General features: G+C 41.8%; 2 protein-coding genes across 3 annotated transcripts in view; both read right to left on the minus strand.

Moving 5' to 3' along the window:
* LOC118086560 (protein argonaute-1) overlaps positions 1-548 on the minus strand; it is a 47066-nt gene extending 46518 nt beyond the window's left edge. The window contains exon 1 of the mRNA XM_035118315.3: positions 330-548. Within this exon, the coding sequence (XP_034974206.1) occupies positions 330-354 (25 nt within the window). The 5' untranslated portion in view covers positions 355-548. The remainder of the gene's footprint in view (positions 1-329) is intronic.
* A 5907-nt stretch (positions 549-6455) lies between these two features.
* The window catches only part of LOC118086558 (protein argonaute-4), a 32812-nt gene continuing 19637 nt past the window's right edge, over positions 6456-19630 (minus strand). Inside the window, exons 12-20 of one of the 2 annotated variants that reach the window (XR_015950605.1) lie at positions 19333-19517; positions 18703-18862; positions 15420-15735; positions 13448-13582; positions 12537-12638; positions 11927-12126; positions 10449-11083; positions 8872-8936; positions 6456-8045 (exon numbers count right to left, since the gene is read on the minus strand). Coding sequence is in view for 1 of the 2 variants with exons in the window: in XM_035118310.3 (XP_034974201.1) it covers positions 10975-11083; positions 11927-12126; positions 12537-12638; positions 13448-13582; positions 15420-15735; positions 18703-18862; positions 19333-19517 (1207 nt within the window). In the remaining variant the exon portion in view is untranslated. Of the gene's footprint in view, positions 11084-11926; positions 12127-12536; positions 12639-13447; positions 13583-15419; positions 15736-18702; positions 18863-19332; positions 19518-19630 lie in introns of both variants that reach the window. The other variant, XM_035118310.3, reaches the window with a different exon arrangement.

Raw genomic sequence — 19630 nt, forward strand, 5'->3', positions numbered from 1 at the left:
TCCCCAACACAGCCCGCGCCTCCAAAAAAAACCCCAACAACCCTCCTCGCTATTCCTTAGCAGGCCTCCCACCGTTCTCAGCCCACTCCCCTCAATTGCACTTCTCCCCATAAGCCCCCAAACATACTGCGGCCCACCAAAAAGCTGAACCCAAACATGCAGCAGACTCCCGCTGCCCCCTTGACCCTTTGCACACCACCCTTGGCTCTCAGCCCCCTCCTCTCAATTGCACTTGCTCCCCTAAGCCCCAGGACCTATTGCATCTTCCTCCTTCCAAGATTCCCCCTGCATTCCTTCTAAGCCGCTCCCCCCTCCCCCGTCCTCCATACCTGCTCCCGAGGGTCCTGCTTCCATCCCATCCACGCGGGCGTCGCCCCGAGCCTAGCGGGGGAAAGAGAGAAAGTCGAAGCGGCGGACGCGGTGGGGGAGGGGGGGCTGAGTGATGCCCGCGAGCGCGCGCCGGGACCAGGGCGCCGCTCGCGCTGCTGCAGCCGCAGCCTCTGCTCTGTACGAGGCAAGCGCCTGGGATTCGCAGACCACGCATGCGCAACCGCCCGGCCAACCAGCAGCGCCGGCGACGCGTTACAGGAGGTCTTCAGCTCTTCCTCCCTCCTCGCTCTTCGCCCGAGATAAATGTCCCTAGGCAGTCCTCACTTCAGGCTCTTTTTAGGACTCCTCCATGTGCGGGGCTATGAGTGGTGATTGCATTGGGGACTCATGGGAAACAGGTAAACGGATGCGACAAAAGGGAGCCTACCGAGTTACACTCCCGTGCAATCTTTCCGTTTCCTTTTTTCCTAAGGCAAAAAATTCAATAGGAAAGCTATTTGTCCTGATTATCACTGCATGAATCTGTTCAATTCCATGAATGCTATTTTGGGATCTGAGAGCGCAGGAGAGAAAAGGAATTTCATCCGTGTCGAGCTGTTTTGCCCGCTTAGTGTGGAAGTGATTGTTCCAAAAAAACATATGCGAAAAGCCTAAGAAGCGCTGTACCTCTGGTTTTGCCCCACACCACTAGCTATAATTGGAAACCGGAAATCTCTGTACTGAGCCGTTAAGAGTGTAACGGTGCAGCCCCTCTCTCTTCCCCTTTGCCTCGACTCCTGTTGCCAACAAAGGAAAAGGGGAAGGAATTCTGTGGGTGCCCCCTGGCGGCGACCTAAGGGAGCCGCAAGAACAGAGTTCTTGCTCGGGGCCGTATAGGGCATATGCAGCATGGGGGCCATTTTGAAACCAGAACGAGTCTGGGGGAATACCGGTAACCATCCGAGGCCCAAGATGGAGGATAGTATTTTTGAATGCTTCCCACACATTTTTTTTAAAAAAAAATATGCACTGCAAGTAGAAAACTAGCATAGCAGGGAGAGAGGGGTAGGCCAATACCCCTGTGCTGTCCTAATCTTCTACTTGCAGGGAGTTGTTGCTGGTTCATCTTTTGTTGTTTGCCTGCTTCTCAGATATGGAAGAATATTCATCAATGGTACTCCTCACTTTCAGGCTCATCATAAAAAAAGCCTTGTAACAAAGTTAGTATGGCGTAAGGCAGGGATCAGGAACATGTGGCCATTTAGCTGTTGAACTACAACTCCTATCAGCCCCAGCCATTATGATAGTGGTTATGGCATTGTAGTACAAGACGACTTAAGAAAGTGGTATATTTTCTCATCCTTAGTGCAGAATATCGGATTAGGCCTCAGGTTTAAGAGACTTAGGTTTAAGTTCCCAGCTGGCTGTGAAGCTCACTGAATGGCATACTCTCCAACATTTCTCTGATGAAAATAGGGACATCCTACTCCAGAATAAAGGGGTGCGGGTGGCGCCGTGGTCTAAACCAGAGCCTAGGGCTTGCCGATCAGAAGGTCCACGGTTTGAATCCCCACGACGGGGTGAGCTCCCGTTGCTCACTCCCCACTCCTACCAACCTGGAAGTTTGAAAGCACATCAAAGTGCAAGTAGATACGGTACTGCTCGGGCGGGAAGGTAAACCGTGTTTCCGTGTGCTGCTCTGGTTCGCCAGAAGCGGCTTATTCATGCTGGCCACATGACCCGGAAGCTGTACGCAGACTCCCTTGGCCAATAAAGCGAGATGAGCGCTGCAACCCCAGAGTCGTCCGCGACTGAACCTAATGGTCAGGGGTCCCTTTACCTTTTACTCCAGAATAATGATTTTATTATTTATACCCCGCCCATCTATGGGTTGCCACTTTTGCATTTTGTCTGAAAAGTGCACCAAGATCACATTGACATAGAGCTGAACAATGCTCTGCACTGCAAAAAAAGGACAGAATCTTGAGGATGTGCCTGCTCAAACAAGATTTAAACATAAGTCTGGCAACCCAGAGTCATATTATACAGAATAATTTTGGGGCAGGGGTGCAGTTAGTAAAATGAGATGGGGAAGTCATTGGTGCACTGCAAAGCTTGCACGAATTGTGGGGGATGGGAGGTGGGGAGAAACAATCCCAACTGCTACAAAACAGAATTATGGACAAACACAGTATTTTACATGGGAAATAAAACTTTATTACATAGGAGATTAAATATTTAATGTCCATTTATCGCTGTAAAAAAAAACCCCATTATGCCACTACTTCAAATCTTTCTCAAAACTCACATTCTCCACTGTCTTTGGCATACACCACTTGTCCCACTGCAGTAATTGCATAGTGTTTTTCTCAATTTATCCCCGTCTTCATTTCCTCTCTTTAATTTTGCGTTTTCAATTATATTCCAGATTGTAGTTGTCTTGGATTATGGAATTGTCATCCCATGTTTAGTAAACCATGGGGAAAGCATGCCATAAGTAAATTCCTCTCCCCTCATTCACATTTTCTTGGAAGTTTCCAGCAGCCTCACTCCCCAACTATTAAAAAGATAAAATGAAGTCTACAGCACTGAGAAAACAACAAGCAAAGCAAGTGTGCAGATTAAGTATATTCTCAACTGTTCTGCAACTTCTTTGCAGACCACCTGATTGGAGGATGCAAACCTGAAGACAGATTCAAGCCAGTGACTCTGAGCAAACAAGGGAGAGCCAAAAACACTAAATTTACCGGTAGTTGTAACACCATATTAAAGTGGTATACTTGTTCCATTAGATAAATGTTGTGCAAGAGAAAACATAAGGTGGTTAGCAATAACTTTGTGCAACTGTTCTTTGGGCTCCTTTTTGTGCAACATTAAAACTCACCCATCTGCTAGCGCAGGAGTCCTTGCACTAGTGGCAGAAACAATGAATACTGTACAGCCCTTTGTAATGCATGTGCATGCCACAAAACTCATTCCAGCCCCACTGAACCAGCTGGATATGTCTATTGTTCCAGGTGGGCCATCCAACACCACTAGTTATTGTTTTAACTTGACCTACATCAAAACTAGATTACACAAGAGACCTAGGACTCAGCTACATTGGTCAAAAAACGACATTTTGAATGTGTTATAAACATACAAAACCAGATGGCACCAGAGAGCAAAATAAATTTCTATGCGATTTTTAGTTTATTTCTTATAAACAACGACGACTAAACAACAACATTGTAAAAGCTATAACAAACTTATTTCTCACCAACCCTAAATTCTAGTATTGTGTAGGAGACAACTTCTTCCCACCTCCAATGAGTAATCTTATAAATGCTCCTAGTGCACTTTTGTTTTTTCTAAACTACGAAAACTCCACATGATAATTTTTGTTGGGAAGCTATGCCAACGCTTAGCCATTTTGGTTCCTTTCTGTACCTATTTCAGCTCTGTAGTTTTTGACACAAGTCACCCAAACTGTTACACAGCCGTGGTTCAAACTTTCATGGTATGAAAGTTTCCTAATAAACTTGGACATGGAATTTACCTTGCCTGCTGCCATGTGGTTACCGGCACTATTTTAACTGACTTAACCACTACATCTCAAATGATCTATTTCCTGGCTAGTGACTGCAGATCTTTTGTGTATATACAATGAGTAGTTTTGGCTACAAAATGAATCACTTTACATTTAGCTGAACCTTATAGCAACTCTTCCAATTACTTATGCCTCTGCTCTTACTTACAATATGGCTCTATGCTTAGATATTACAAATTACGGTATGTTAAGTTCTCAAATATCTGGTTTATAAATCAAGCACATCACTGTTTAATATACAATATTTCCTCTGTTATGCATTATACTGTGTTTAAAATTTTGATAATTGAAAGACATTTCTCTTAGGAGCACAACAACTATCCTACAGGCTATTCATTATCATTATTATCATTATCAATATAATTATTATTATACACCAAGAAAGAAAAGAAAAGAACATTTGGCACATTTTGAATGTGTTATAAACATACAAAACCAGATGGCACCAGAGAGCAAAATAAATTTCTATGCGATTTTTAGTTTATTTCTTGTTATAACGATTTAATTTCTGACTTATAGTGTTTTTTCCCTAAGTGTAGATCCACCCCTAGCTAGCATTGCAGCATTAAAAAGCTACCAGAATTTGGTCTGTACAATGCGAAGTTTTACGTTGCAGCAGGCCAGTGGTGGTGAACCTGTGGCCCTCCAGATGTTGCTGGACTCAAAGTCCCATAATCCTTTACCATTGGCCATACTAGCTGGGGCAGATGGGGAGCTGGAATCCAACAAAACCTGGGGGGAGGGCACAGGTCCCCTGCCCCTGGTGTAGCCATTTACATAACTGGTGATAAAACCACGGGAGGAAGGGTAGAGAGGAGAAACTTCACCCCTAGGTCCCCCAAACACACACTTGGGATGCAGCCTGGCAGAGTACCACTTGCAAAGAACGTGGCCCAGCTGTGTCTGCCCACCACCTCCCTCAGCTGTAGAGCAGTGGAACCTGCAGGTGCCCGAGCCACCGCCTCAATCCCAGAAGAGATGTGCCGCCCCCTGCCGTGTGGTGCCCAGTGCCGCCCTGCCCCCGGCTCCCCTAGCTATGCCTCTGAGATCCAGTTACTCTACCGTCCTTGTCCCTTTGTCAAATAGCTGTGTGCTAAATGGCTTCTGTTCTTTTCTCAAAGCTCCTGCAAAATGCATATCTAATACTGAATACCCCCACAAATAAAGATTCATCTACTCCAGCATCCTGTTTGCCACCACAGGGAACAGCCAGATCCTTGTAGGAAACCAAGAGGCAATTTTAGTCACTGGCATCTTGCCTCCTGGTTAGGAGCTACTGAGAGATCTATCCTTTTCCATGAATTTGCCTCATCCCTTTGACATCTGTTCTAGTGAGCAGGATATCTTGTGGCAGTGAATTCCTTTTTAAGTCAGCTATGGGGTATTGTCAGTTACAGTACAGTACTTGCTTTTGTCTATTATAAAAGAATTGATGCTTTTGCATTATGGTGCTGGAGGAGACTCTTGAGAGTCCCATGTACTGCAAGAAGATCAAACCTATCCATTCTGAAGGAGATCAGCTCTGAGTGCTCACTGGAAGGACAGATTATGAAGCTGAGGCTCCAATACTCTGGCCACCTCATGAGAAGAGAAGACTCCCTGGAAAAGACCCTGATGTTGTGAAAGATGGAGGGCACTAGGAGAAGGGGACGACAGAGGACGAGATGGTTGGACAGTGTTCTCGAAGCTACAAACATGAGTTTGACCAAACTGCGGGAGGCAGTGGAAGACAGGAGTGCCTGGCGTGCTATGGTCCATGGGGTCACGAAGAGTCGGACACGACTAAACGACTAAACAACAACATTGTAAAAGCTATAACAAACTTATTTCTCACCAACCCTAAATTCTAGTATTGTGTAGGAGACAACTTCTTCCCACCTCCAATGAGTAATCTTATAAATGCTCCTAGTGCACTTTTGTTTTTTCTAAACTACGAAAACTCCACATGATAATTTTTGTTGGGAAGCTATGCCAACGCTTAGCCATTTTGGTTCCTTTCTGTACCTATTTCAGCTCTGTAGTTTTTGACACAAGTCACCCAAACTGTTACACAGCCGTGGTTCAAACTTTCATGGTATGAAAGTTTCCTAATAAACCTGGACATGGAATTTACCTTGCCTGCTGCCATGTGGTTACCGGCACTATTTTAACTGACTTAACCACTACATCTCAAATGATCTATTTCCTGGCTAGTGACTGCAGATCTTTTGTGTATATACAATGAGTAGTTTTGGCTACAAAATGAATCACTTTACATTTAGCTGAACCTTATAGCAACTCTTCCAATTACTTATACCTCTGCTCTTACTTACAATATGGCTCTATGCTTAGATATTACAAATTACGGTACGTTAAGTTCTCAAATATCTGGTTTATAAATCAAGCATGTCACTGTTTAATATACAATATTTCCTCTGTTATGCATTATACTGTGTTTGAAATTTTGATAATTGAAAGACATTTCTCTTAGGAGCACAACAACTATCCTACAGGCTATTCATTATCATTATTATCATTATCAATAATTATTATTATACACCAAGAAAGAAAAGAAAAGAACATTTGGCACCCAAATGCCTTTATTTATTTTTTTGGACACATGAACACAAAATCCCTGCAGGCTAAAAAAAAAGAGAGAAAAAAATACATTGCAGTTATACACAGCCAGCATATTATCGCAATAGGAAGGCTTTTAGCCCACCTTCCCCACCAACAGGGGTTGTTTATTTGTTATTTAAAGAAAAAAGTACCTCGTATTGCTATAGACATACATCCAGTCCAATTTTAATAAAATACAATTTAAAACATTACAGGTCTAACAATATAGAAACCAAACAAAAAAATACATCAGAAGTCAAAAATGAACAAATGCAAACAAGTTTTACATACATGTTTCAGGCTCTAGACAGAAATATCACCAAAATGTGTCAATAGCAAGGTATAAAGAAACTTTTAAGTGATATTCACATATGATCTTTCCTCAAATTGCACAAGGGAAAAAACCTTGCAGTTCAAACAGTATTGATACAATGCCCTCCGAGCTCTACTTTCCTAAAATGAAAGCAGAGCGACTGCCTTGCTATTGAGCAAGAAGGGGGTAAAAAGATCTACAACACATCCACAAGGGTAGGTTTTTTGGGGTGGGGTGGGAGGTTGGAGGTTTGCTAACCTGTCAGAATGGCCTTGTCCCCAACAGGTGGATAAAGGCTTTTGATATAAGGGTACTGTGGGGCAGAATGGAGTGAGGGCGGCGGGGGGGGGGGGGACACTTCTAAATCATACTGATACATACTGCATGGAACATCTCTTTTGCATCCCTTGATTATGCCTCTTTGGGTGTCATCTTTAAACAGCCCTCAAGCTAAGAGCAAGCAACCCCAGCCTGCACCTCAAATCTGCTACAGAGCAAAAGCTTTTCAGAGCCTCTTTTCGAATATAAGTGCTCACAACAAGAAGGATGGGGGAAAGCAAAAAGAGCAAGGTGTTTTGGTTGGCTCTATAAACACCTTTTGCTCCTAAAAGTTTTTTCCCTCCCCCCCCCGCCCCAGTCCAAATTTGCTACATTTGAGAATCTTTCACAACATATAGCTAAACAATAGCCAACAGGCTTTAAACAAAAGGATAAAGCATAAAAAAACCAAACACCATAAGAACCTACAGCTACAGAATGCACGTCTTCCCATTGATTGACACATGCATAACAATTCAGTTCATCCCGTTTTCAGGGTGGGGGTGAGGTTAGTTCAGATGAGCAGAGTCAAGAGATTCTGCCATACAACAGCGTTGCTGCATCTGGATCTTGCAGTCATTAGTTCTGAAGACCTTTTTTGCTACTGTTGCCACCCGTACAGCCCCTTGGATAAATCCTCAGCTTTTAAGCACTCCCACCCCAAAAGACATCATCACACTCTTCAGCAACAGAGAGTTAACTGAACATTTTCTTTGCACAGAAAAAAATTCCAACAGGGGCAAAAATTAAAGGAAAATTCATGAAAAATTCCAAGAAAGTGCAAAAGTTGGCAAAAAAAAAGCTCCTCAGACATTTTTGGATGATAATTTTTTGTGACATTAATGCATTAAAAAGAATCCCACTTATATATATATATATAATTTTTAAATACAGAAGACTTCAAAAGATAGCTGCGGTCTGTAATACATAAGAAAGATATAATGATTAGAACAGGGTTTTGTTTTCCTATTATAGAAGACATAAAAGACCATTTCATCTAGTCCTGCCTATTTTATGATGAACGAGTCGGAAAAGCCTTTTCCAGGGCAAGTTCAGATTCCTGCCTACACAGTTCCGGACAAACTGCAAGTTATGTTAAGCACCCATTTAATAATTAAAAAAGCATGTTTTCAACTGGTCACTTTCTTTCTTTAGCGAATGCAGCCAAAGAAGGAGTATGTGTGTCAGAAGGGTGGGATCCATATTTGCCTTTGGTGACAATGACATGAGGAAATAGGGAACTTTTGGCCCACAGGCCCAATTATGCTTTCCAGGCTGGTTTGGGCAAACCATGTCTACCTTTTCCTGGCCTGGTGTCATATACAAAATGTGCTACTGATTCTTCCTCAGCAGCCAGAAATCAGTGCTTATTAAATATGGTGCCTTTTTCTATCACGCTGCACAGTAATCCCACCACACCAGTCCTAATCCAGAAGCTCAAACTGCTGTTTATAAGGAAGAAGAATCGCCAACAGGAAACGTGTTGTTGGTTTTTTTGTATACTTAACATGTTGCTTGACTCTGATGTTCAAGAGTCAGACTTACCTGCAGACAGGCAAATTAGAGAATTTCTCTGCTCCACATGCACTAGGTGTGCTTGGCGCTATGAAAAGCTACCTGCCTAATGATGTTACAATATACGTTTTTCTTCTTGACATAACCTCTCACTCTTTCCGAATTCACGTCCATACCTAGTGCAAAAAAAAATCCCGAAACCATGTTACACACTAACACAGGTGCTTACTCTCTTCAAGGTGCCTCAGTTCTCCATTTGTTGGCCAGCAGGAGTTCGATTCTTGCATTTTCTCCCTGAACAGGTATTTTTAAAAAAGAAAAGAAAAGCAGCAGACCAACTGAAGCATAACAATTCTTCCTCCCCACATGTCCTGATATTTATTACACAAGTGAGGTATTCTTAAGGGGAAAAGAAAACGAAAGACTTAAATACGTTTAAATAAATCTAGTATCTAAGCCTGGCCACACTATGTGTCAGAGCAGACTTTGCTTCACTCCTGTTTGATTGGGGGAAATAAATGTTTATAAGCTAGAACCCACCGGGGGGGGGGAGAGGGGGAAGGAGAAAGAGATTTCTAAGAGGAGCTTACAAAAACTGCTTTCAGAAGACTAATGTCAAGTGTATTTTGATACAGCTGACTGACAGTATTTAGAAATGTAAACTTTCCAAGTATCTACAAGCTCTATTTCAAAAGACTGAAGAAAAAATCTAAACCACATAGCATATTGCTGACCTTGAGGTCTGGATCCAAATGTTCACAAGGTCACATGACTCTGCAACACCACCTGCTCACATCAGAGACTACTAGAGTGCAATTATTGGCAAAATCCCAATCTTTCACAGTGGCATCATCTCAGTTAAAAACTAGGAATTTAAAGCATATTGCGCTATCACTCACAAGCTAGTCTCAACGCAGCACTACTATGGTCTGCAAATGCCCCCCTCCCACCCCCCTTTTTGCATTACACTTTTTAGTGGAAGAGAACCAAGCAAATAAAGAGTTCTAATTTATAGAAATGGGTCAAGATCAACATTAAAATGTACACTTCACACATGCTAGCGAATGTTGCTGTACATGCGGGCAACCTAAACTCTCAGAGAAACAAAAGTTTTAAAATGCTGGTAAAAGTCTTCGATTGCTACTGTCACACTATACACAACTGTACATATTGGCAAAGCCTTTCCTATATATGGAACACCCACTTTCCAAGCTTATAAAAAGGGGCTAGACAGACCAATGGTGAATATAAAACAGTTAAAAATAATCATTTGTAAAAAGCATGAAGGGAGCCTTTTCTGATCCATTTAAGAACAAATTTCCTCTTCAGCAAAGTCAAGTCAATCTACACAAGAATGTTGGCTGTAACTCATGTAAAGTATTCAGCTAGAAAAGTTACTGCCAGGGTATTAAAAAAAATTATTGCCAAAGTTAAAACCTTCTATGAAAAAGAGTATTAAAAATGACCTCAATTCATCAAACACAGCAGCATAAAATGGGCACTTTCGTAATGTCTGAAAAATACCTAAAACTAATCTTTTAGAACTTAGTCACATACTTTTTAGAGGGGGAAGCAGTTCAGCATTCTGAACCAGTCAGTGGCAGTTGTGTGTAACCATTATGATTTTACTAGACCTGCCAGAGGGCATTGCTATCTGCTTATGTTACACATTCACAGAACAAGAACCACCAAGTTGAATTCGCAGTTATAGTGCAATTGTTCTGCAGCCCACGACTGCAGAGAGATTTACAAAAAGACTAGTAAACCAGAACAAGAAAGCAGAAAAAAACAAACAAACAGCAATACCTCAGATAAGTAATAGTTGTTGAAAGGTGTTTACAGTAAAAGTTCCATTTATAAAGTCTATATGGCCCCACACAGAAGAACAGTGGAATAAGATGTTTTGCCATATCCGGAGACTCACTAAGCAGTATGAAGAAGCCCAGGAGGAATTCTGCTTCTTGATAAGCTTGATGGGGGGGGGGGGGGGACGGACAAGGAGGTAACTTAAAATTGATTAGCAAAATATTTCAATAAAAACCTTTCGTGCCAAGTCCTTTAAAAATTTCTTTTTACGAGGATCAGCCTTTTGCGCTTTGAGGTAAAAATTCAGTCCAATGCAAAGACTGTCTATGAAATTCCTATTTACTGAAAATCACAAAATAAAAATGGCTCAATTGCGCCTGCATCGGATGTTGCTGCGTCAATTCAGTGCAACTGTCCCAAGCTGCTGGTGGTGGACAGCCTGAAATAAAAATGAGCCCTAACCACCAGTGGTTGGTGGCCCCGCCCAACTGGGCTCCTGCTTCTGCCTCAGACCCTCAGATTCTTATCAGGCAAAATACATTGTGTGCTGGGTGTCATGATGGATCTGCACTGCCTTGGCTAGCGCCTGAGGATCACGGCCGTTGCTCTGTCCTGAAACGTGGCTGCCTTCAGCACTGCGGGGGGAGGGAAACAGAAAAGAGATTTAGTAAGGCAACATTGTCTCAATTAGTCAACATTTTCTTTATTATTATTATTATTATTATTTTTAAAAATTATAAATCACAACATCCCCCAAACTGAAAAGCAGTATACAGGAGGATAAAAGGCAAAAACTGCCAGCAACACCAAAAAAACAAACAAACATAAAATACGGTTCAAACTTCACAGTGACAAGTAGAAGACAATAAATGCATGCAAACAGCTGCTCGATGAAGGCTCTGAGTACAAGAAAAGGCCACCAAAACCAGAATGCCGTTGGTGCACCATTTTTTGCAAGGAACGGGGTATCCTACATAGTAAATGCAGCTGCACTAGAGGCCCTACTCTCAGTGGCTGCAAGATGAATGCAAGAAGAGTCTTGTTGTTGAGCTCAGAGACCAAAGGTCCATCTAGTCCAGCATCCTGCTCTCACAGTGGTTAACCAGATCTCCGTGGGAAACCCACAAGCAGGATGAATTCCAGGGGCATCTAGCACGTTTAAGTGAGCCTCCTCAGATTATCTGAGCAACTGAGCAGGAATGTAAGGTTGAAGGCAGGTTCTTAAGTAACTGGGTCCCAGGTTGTTCAGGGCTTTATATACCAACAGCAAAACCTTATGGTGGAATTCAACACAGCGCTAAATGGGGTATGCATTCCTTGCCACTCACATAGAATATAAGCCCGCAGAGTAAGGAATTTCCAGCCACTGGTTGCCTTTAAGTAAGGGAATATGGTCCTTGGGCTGAATAAAGTTCACCACCCCTTCCTTGCCTAGTGGTCCATGGAACAGAAGCATGCATGCCCCTCAATTTACTCACCTGTCATGATCTTTGTCCACAAGATGGTATCTTGCCCTAAATGCTACCAGCCTGGCATAGTATGCAGGAGCAGGGATCGAGACAGACCGTGTACACCTGACGTAAGTGTGACACAGCTGGTATGTCAGTAACTGCAATTCATCAGCAGTGAAACAGTTGTCATCCCACAAGACTTGGTAGTGAGAAGGACGGCTAGTTCCCTGCAGGAAAAGAAGGCCAGGAAATCCACTAATTTTATTTTAGAAGACGTGTAACGAAAGATGAATGACTGGGCACCTGTCAGAAAGTCCCTTCTCTCTTTCTGCAAGGGTAAATTACATCTTGGGAATAAGAACTCTGCTTACCCCTCTTCTTTTCCAGATGCCTCCCCATTTCTCTGAGATACACAGGTTTTAGCAAGGTTGAATGTCACTAACGACAAAGGTAGAAGGGACTGTTCCACTAAGAGGCACAAATGCTGTGGGCCCATTGAATTAACAGTATATTCATGCATTCCCCCCTCCTGCACACATTTTAATGGCTTAAATGAAGCTGCTGTAGGGCAGTTCCAATGCATATAAAAGTAAATGAACAGTCAAAATATTAAGATATAACCAAAGCTGCAGATTACCTGAATTCCTGCATGGCTACAGAGGTAGAAGTCGAATTCAGAGGGATGTGTGATTGTGCTGTCCACAGTTGTGCCTGCTGGAACATTGCCACTTTTCCCCACCTATTACATACATCAATGAGAGCCTTAGTATCTGCATTTGTGGCACAGTTCAATGCCATTCAACCAACCAGTTGTTACCTTCTTGGCCACTTATCAGTGTAACACACTTTAAAAATTGCCTTCCACCTTGTTATTCAGCTTTGTATAATGTATCAGTTATGCCTTAAAGCAACATTAAGCATAGTTTTGCAGTAACAATAAAACCTGAAGTATACAACTGCCCTATTGCAGCTACTTTTGTTGTGATAAAAATTGCAAAGTCAGGTATGCTGCCTTGAACTCTTTGTGGAAAAGGCGAGCTATAGATGAAATATATCTATTACTCTATTTGGCTTTTGGATACCTCAGTTTATAATTTATTCTTTACACCATTTTCAAAGTTTTAAGCTCTGAAGTTCAGAAGAACTGCTGCCTGTCTTACTATATTGCCCTACAGCTTAGAGTTGCTATGCTACTGACAGCAGACTTGCAGAATGGCCAAAAGCAGCACTTTCAGTGTTATTCTGAACCTGAGTTCCGGTGCTTACTTTGGTATCCTGCGCATCTGAGCATTTAGTTACAAATTATATATTAAGAAATTAAGCACCCTTCTCAAGTCATCCTTTGTCTGGCTGCATGACATTTATTTTATTATTATTAATTTAATTTACCGGTATATCCCTGCTCTATGGTTTTTTTCAACTTCACTTTGCAAACAAGCAATGAATAACATTATGAAATGTGCTCTTTCCATCAAGAGTTATTTGGCAGCCCAATACAAGATGTGGTCTAATGAGATACCTCATCATTCCAAAGGAAGCATTGCCTACCCTTTCAGATTTGTCAGCACAGAACAGCCTTGTGTGATGCCTTTTCTGAACAACTATGTAGGTGATTCCTGGTCTGTAGTCTTCTTCCAAACTGATGCAGGCCTTCCGGATTGCAATGAGTTCTGGCCAGGCCACCTAGAAATTTTAAGTGCTTGACATCAGCTATTTATCTGGATTGCACAAGGTCATTATTTTTATTGGATTTATCCAATACATACAACTCCTTACATGGGCCAGTCGAAATAAATTAAAAAATTGTCCAACTAAGTTTGTTCTGGGTAAAGTGGTACCTCGGGTTAAGAACTTAATTCATTCCAGAGGTCCGTTCTTAACCTGAAACTGTTCTTAACCTGAGGTACCACTTTATCTAATGGGGCCTCTTGCTGCCGCCACGCAATTTCTGTTCTCATCCTGAAGCCAAGTTATTAACCCGAAGTACTATTTCTGGGTTAGTGGTGTCTGTAACCTGAAGCGTATGTAACCTGAGGTACCATTGTATAAGCTTCCGTGTGCATGCACACTTCTTCAGATACACTGTGCATGCACACAACAGCTTATACCCAGAACAAACTTAGTTGGTCTCTAAGGTGCTACTGGACAATTTTTTTATTTATTTCAACTGCGTCAGACCAACACGGCTACCTACCTGAATAAAGGGCCAGATTCTACTGGCACTGTAAGATTTCAGCTTAAATGCCAATTCAAGTTGAGGATGAAGAAATACTTTTAGTATAATACAAGAGGCTTGGATTTGGAGGCTGCCAGCCAGCCTACTCTTTCAGCAAACAATGAGTAAGGAGGAAGCTTAACTAACACATTAGGACAGGGTTCAGTCATTTCAGGTAGTACCAAGTTTTCACACCCAAAGGAAAAGGCAGTTTCTCTTTCTGAAGATTAAACACCCTCTTCCTCATCATTAACAAATGTATAAGGGACTATATCAGTGTTTCCCAACCTTGTGCCTCCAGCTGTTTTCGGACTACCATTCCCATCATTCCTGACCACTGGTCTTGCTAGCTAGGGATGATGGGAATTGTAGTCTCAAAACATCTGGAGGCACAAGGTTGGGAAACACTGGACTATATGGTTCTAGAATTTAAATGACAACGACACACATCACACAAAAAACACAATTTGCTGGAGAGACAGGTTAGAAATTTAAACAAAAACATGTTAGAATATGGCTCAGTCACTCTGTGCGGATTTTACAATACAACCACTTTTTGGGGGGGGGGGACATGGCATAGTTACTTGCGATAGTTGCTACTCTATAAAAATGCAAAGCAGCCACCAATAAGTCATTTTTCATAGTAAATTGCCTTATACAGAGTCCATCTAGCTCAGTACTGTCTTCACAAACTGGTAGAGGCTCTCTGGGGTATCTGATAGGAGACATTCTCATTCCCAGCTCTAACTGGAAACAGGGATTGAACATGAGACTTTCTGCATAAAAGGGTGTACTGGGTCACAGATTGGTTGAAGGGCAGTTTAGAAGTTTAATAAAAAATAAAGGAATAATAAGAGAAAACCAAAGATCACAGAGTAATTTACAGTATTAAAACACAAAAATATATACTGTAATACCAAATGAAAACAATAACCACCTACAGTACTGTTCTTTTTTTTCAACTTATATACCACCCTTTTAAACCACTGCCACGTTTACCTATACAGAGTAGCATTTCTGCAAGGAAGGAGGGGGGTATGTAACATGAACCAACAGGCTATTGGTCTGTGGATGTATCGGATCTCAAAAGTAACTACAGTGGCACAGCCTGCATGTGATACAAATACTGGATCTCAAAATTGGATAATAAAGCTTACGAACTAAATGCTTTTAAGACAGGCTTCCGCTTCATGCAACCTCATGGCACAAACTTCTCTGGCCAGAAAAGAAGTGGAGTCTCCTGGACCTTCCTAAGTTTGGAAAGCTAAACCTCCATGCAACACATAAGGTTACTGAGACAAATACCTGTTTCATCTGCCCTTCTGACACACCTCCCCTATAGTAGATGATCCGTGTGGGCTTGAAGCGGGTGGACTTATAGAACTGGATCAACAGTTCTCGCACCATGTTGGTCAGGTCCTGAATCACTTCCTGGCTGTACAGCAGCTCTTGGGAAGTTTCCTGGCGGGAGGTCTGTACTCGCACAGTAGCACAGTAGCGGCTAGGGTGGCCGTCCATGCTGCCTACGACAGCAGCGATGGAAGGCTTTTTCCCATCCCCAGCAGGCGGATGTGTGACATCTGCTCCCAGAAAGATCACTGGCTGCTGGAATACAGAGGGCCTATTCAATTGAAAAGGAGAGAGAAAAAGTTTACACTGGAAATCAAGAAATTGTATGCATTTTCACATTCCTTTCACCTGTCTTTTGACTTTTAATTTATGCACTAATGTACGCTGCCAGATGTGTGGGGTACCACAAGGACTGAACATTCTGCTGCTCCCATAGACAATGCTGTAACTAACCATAACTGCACCTGGTGCAAACCACATCCTGTACCCCCACTATCTATACCAGGGGTCAGCAACCTTTTTCAACCGTGGGCCGGTCCACTGTCCCTCAGACCATGTGGGGGGCTGGACGATTTTTTTTTTGGAGGGGGTAATGAACGAATTTGTATGCCCCACAAATAACCCAGAGATGCGTTTTAAATAAAAGGACACATTCTACTCATGTAAAAACACGCTGATTCCCAGACCGTCTGCGGGCCGGATTGAGAAGGCGATTGGGCCGCATCCAGCCCCCGGGCCTAAGGTTGCCTACCCCTGGATCTATACATATTTAAATTGGAACCATAGATTTAGAATTAGAATCAAATTAGAAAATTTACAATCCGTGAAGCCTGGTAACATTTTGACTTGGTAGGGCTATAACTCTTAACCTTGCTGTTTTCATCACAATAGGACTTGCACAGCACTTATTTAAGGAAAGCATGTCATTACAGTTGTGCAGAGAGCCAAAAATTATTCTCTGCACATCTATAGACAGGGTAAGAGGTTTCATGTAAGAGGGCCCAACTATGATTTTCAGACAAAAATGACTCTACCTTTTATTTAGAAATTATGTTTTTTTATTTATATATTGAATACTTCTATACATCCATTGCCATGAAACCTAAACTTCTAAAATGTGACAAACACTTGCTTTCAGTTGCATGCAGTTCCCCCCCCCCCGCAAAAAAAATAGCTTTTCATTCAAAACACTTTTTTTCTCTAAATGAAAAGAATGAGATATTTCAACCAATAGACAAAAATTATTGATTCATTAGATCTAGGGCACATCAGTATAGCCGAGTCCTGAAAATGTGAAGAAATAATGTCTCATGTGCAGAACAATCACTATCAGCCTCTTATGTCTGAGATTAGGGAGAAATACCTTTCAGGTTTGGGGAAGGAGCCCAAACTTTTCATTTTAGAAATTAACTGATAAGCTCACAAGCAAGCGAGAAACAATTCATAGCACCCACATTTTCTTCCATTCTGCATTCAAGATATCCTGGGGGCACTTATTGGAAGCTGATCTACACACCTTTTCTGGAAAGGCTCTGGAACTGCACGTGGCTCAGACAAGCTGCCCTGCCCCACCCAGCAGCTGCTGCAGCTTTTAATGAGTGAATTCAGGGAAATGGTTAATACAGAGTTTGCAGCTACACAAGCCATCCACCATTTCTCCTCCCAATCCATTTCACGAAAATAAATGCAAAACGATTAAGCAAAAATAGATAGGTATCTATTGATTTATTAAACATGCGGTGTCCACTGTTGCTTGCCCTCTTTCTCTCTCAGCAATACCACGAAACAAATACAAAACAAACAAACAGCTCCTCAAAACACTCCCTCTTGCTTCTGTAATTACCAGAAGATGCTAAAAGTTATGAGGAGGGTCTGGGTTTCAAGGAAAGAGCTCTGAACATGCTCATGGTGCTAGGCTGTTCAAGGTTTTCAGGCACTCCTCCCTAATTCAGTGGCTGCTGAACAGCCCTCAAAACAACAGAGGGAGAGGAAGCCCTTTCAGGGGCTGAAAAGACAGCAGTTCTCCTAATATTCAATAATCCAAATATTCAAATATCTTAATGTCAGTGGCATTTCTTCCCAGAGACACATGTGAGGGACCATCATATGACATATGAAGGCATGGGATAGGCCCCGTAAAAAGGGGGGAAATCCTCATCTTCCCACATTTCCCCTGTTGTTTTGTTTTCCAGTTATTGGAAAATGGGAGCAGTAGTTCTATTTTTCAGTTTTTTCTTCAGGCCTTTACATCTCTTAACTATAGCTATACTTTTAGGTTAGGACTTGCTGAATGGTGCATAGAATGATTGACCAGAGAACATGAAACTGACAAATGCCTCTCCAAGCCACTGTAACTTTATCGAAGTATAAAATGTGTGTGTGGGAGGAATGTGTGTGTCCTTTTGAGATTTTTCTTGGGGCGACAGCAGGGAGGGTTAAAGAATTGCTGGGCATTCTCACTGGGAATGTCAGCAGCCCTATTGGAAGAACCTCCAGTCATTAAAATACTGCTTTATGACTGCATGACAGTTTGGTCTAATTAAATTGAGGCTCCAATAAACATCCTAATTTCACAAAATCGCATTAATGCAATTTATTAATCAACGGCAAAAATGAGCAAACATTCATTGCATTGGATGCAACTTGCACACTTGCACCAACCAAATCTTCTGGGAATTTTCCAAAGTCTCTGGAGCAATTTTGTGGATAATGGAGCGACAGTAACACACTCAGAGCAGCACACAGTCAAATAAAATTAAAATAAAACACAACTACAAAATTAGGATAGAAAGTTAAAAATTTCCCAGCACAAAGCATGTCAAATTGGGGTCTCAACATCTATGATGGCTTTAACAGGAATTCTAGTAAAGTTGTTTTAATCCTACCCCCTATGTCGCAACAGCATCTAAATAAAGTGGGTCATAATACGGAAAACTGTATAGTATGAACCGTACACAGTGCTATCTTGTTCAAACAATGACAGAAGCGCACATGTAAAAAGCACAGAAATTTTTTTACTGGCATCTGGATGCCTCCCTATTAGGACCAAAAGTGAGGTTTTAGGCTTGTCAAGAATTTGCATATTGCTATACAGAGTAATTTTTACTGGAAAGATGTTGACACTATGCATTAAAAGTGGAAGCCATTCTAAACAATCACGGCTCACTTTGCTTCTCAACCAGTATCAACCAGTGTGCCTGCTGCATTAGATTCCTAAAGGTATTGAGTTTAATCTGACCTTTGATGTGGTACAAGCACGTTGTTTATCCCACCAAGTTTTGCATTGATCTTCAGACATAAATTGGACAGTGTCTGCGGAGAGGTTTTCACCACGTTTTTCACCTGAACACACTGTGTGGCCATTCCTAACAGAGTATCCCCAACACGTTTGACTTCAGCTGTAAGGGAAAGCAAGAATTTACTTCAATCTTTTTTTAAAAAAAGAAGAACTGTTTTTATTTATTTTCATGGTACACAAGATAAATTTTGAGAAAATAATTATTGCAACAGTAAACAACATATAACTTGTCCTGATAAAATTACAGACTTTTATCATGCCATGTTAAAGCTTTCATTTGATTAGAGATCATGCCATGGAATCCCATGAGTGCTGGGTGGATTCCTGCCACAGTCTGAACAATTTATGTATTCAATAAACATTTGCCATATTACTTCAGACAATCTTAGTTAATATGCTCAACTGGATAACCTGCTCTGTGAGTGACTGGATTTATTTTGGGGAGCGGGGAAACCTCACTACGTTGCATAGGAGGGAGGAAAAGGTGATGCCAAATATATCATGTGTGCACTTTGGTCACAAATATTTTTGTTGGAACTGCAAAGTTATATTAAGTTTCATCTTCCTTACCATAGACTGGTGTCTTTCCAGGGAGAATCACTACAATTAGCTGAAGCCCAACATAAGTCAACTTCAAGTGTTTGAACATGGGCTCCACACTGTCGGCACCCTGTGCATATTTACAGAAGCACGGTTGGCCCTGGATTGGCATCCCTGCATCCTTGGAGATTTTGCGCAGTTGATCAGTAAAACTCCTATAAACAAATTATGCCTTTGAGGTTATCAGCAGCAACCTAAAATCTTGCAAGTTTTATATCTATTATTCTGAGCACACCATGAGATTCACTGCTACAAGACATAATGGTGA

Source organism: Zootoca vivipara, chromosome 6, assembly GCF_965207765.1.
Source record: "Zootoca vivipara chromosome 6, rZooViv2.hap1.1, whole genome shotgun sequence".
Lineage (NCBI taxonomy): Eukaryota > Metazoa > Chordata > Lepidosauria > Squamata > Lacertidae > Zootoca > Zootoca vivipara.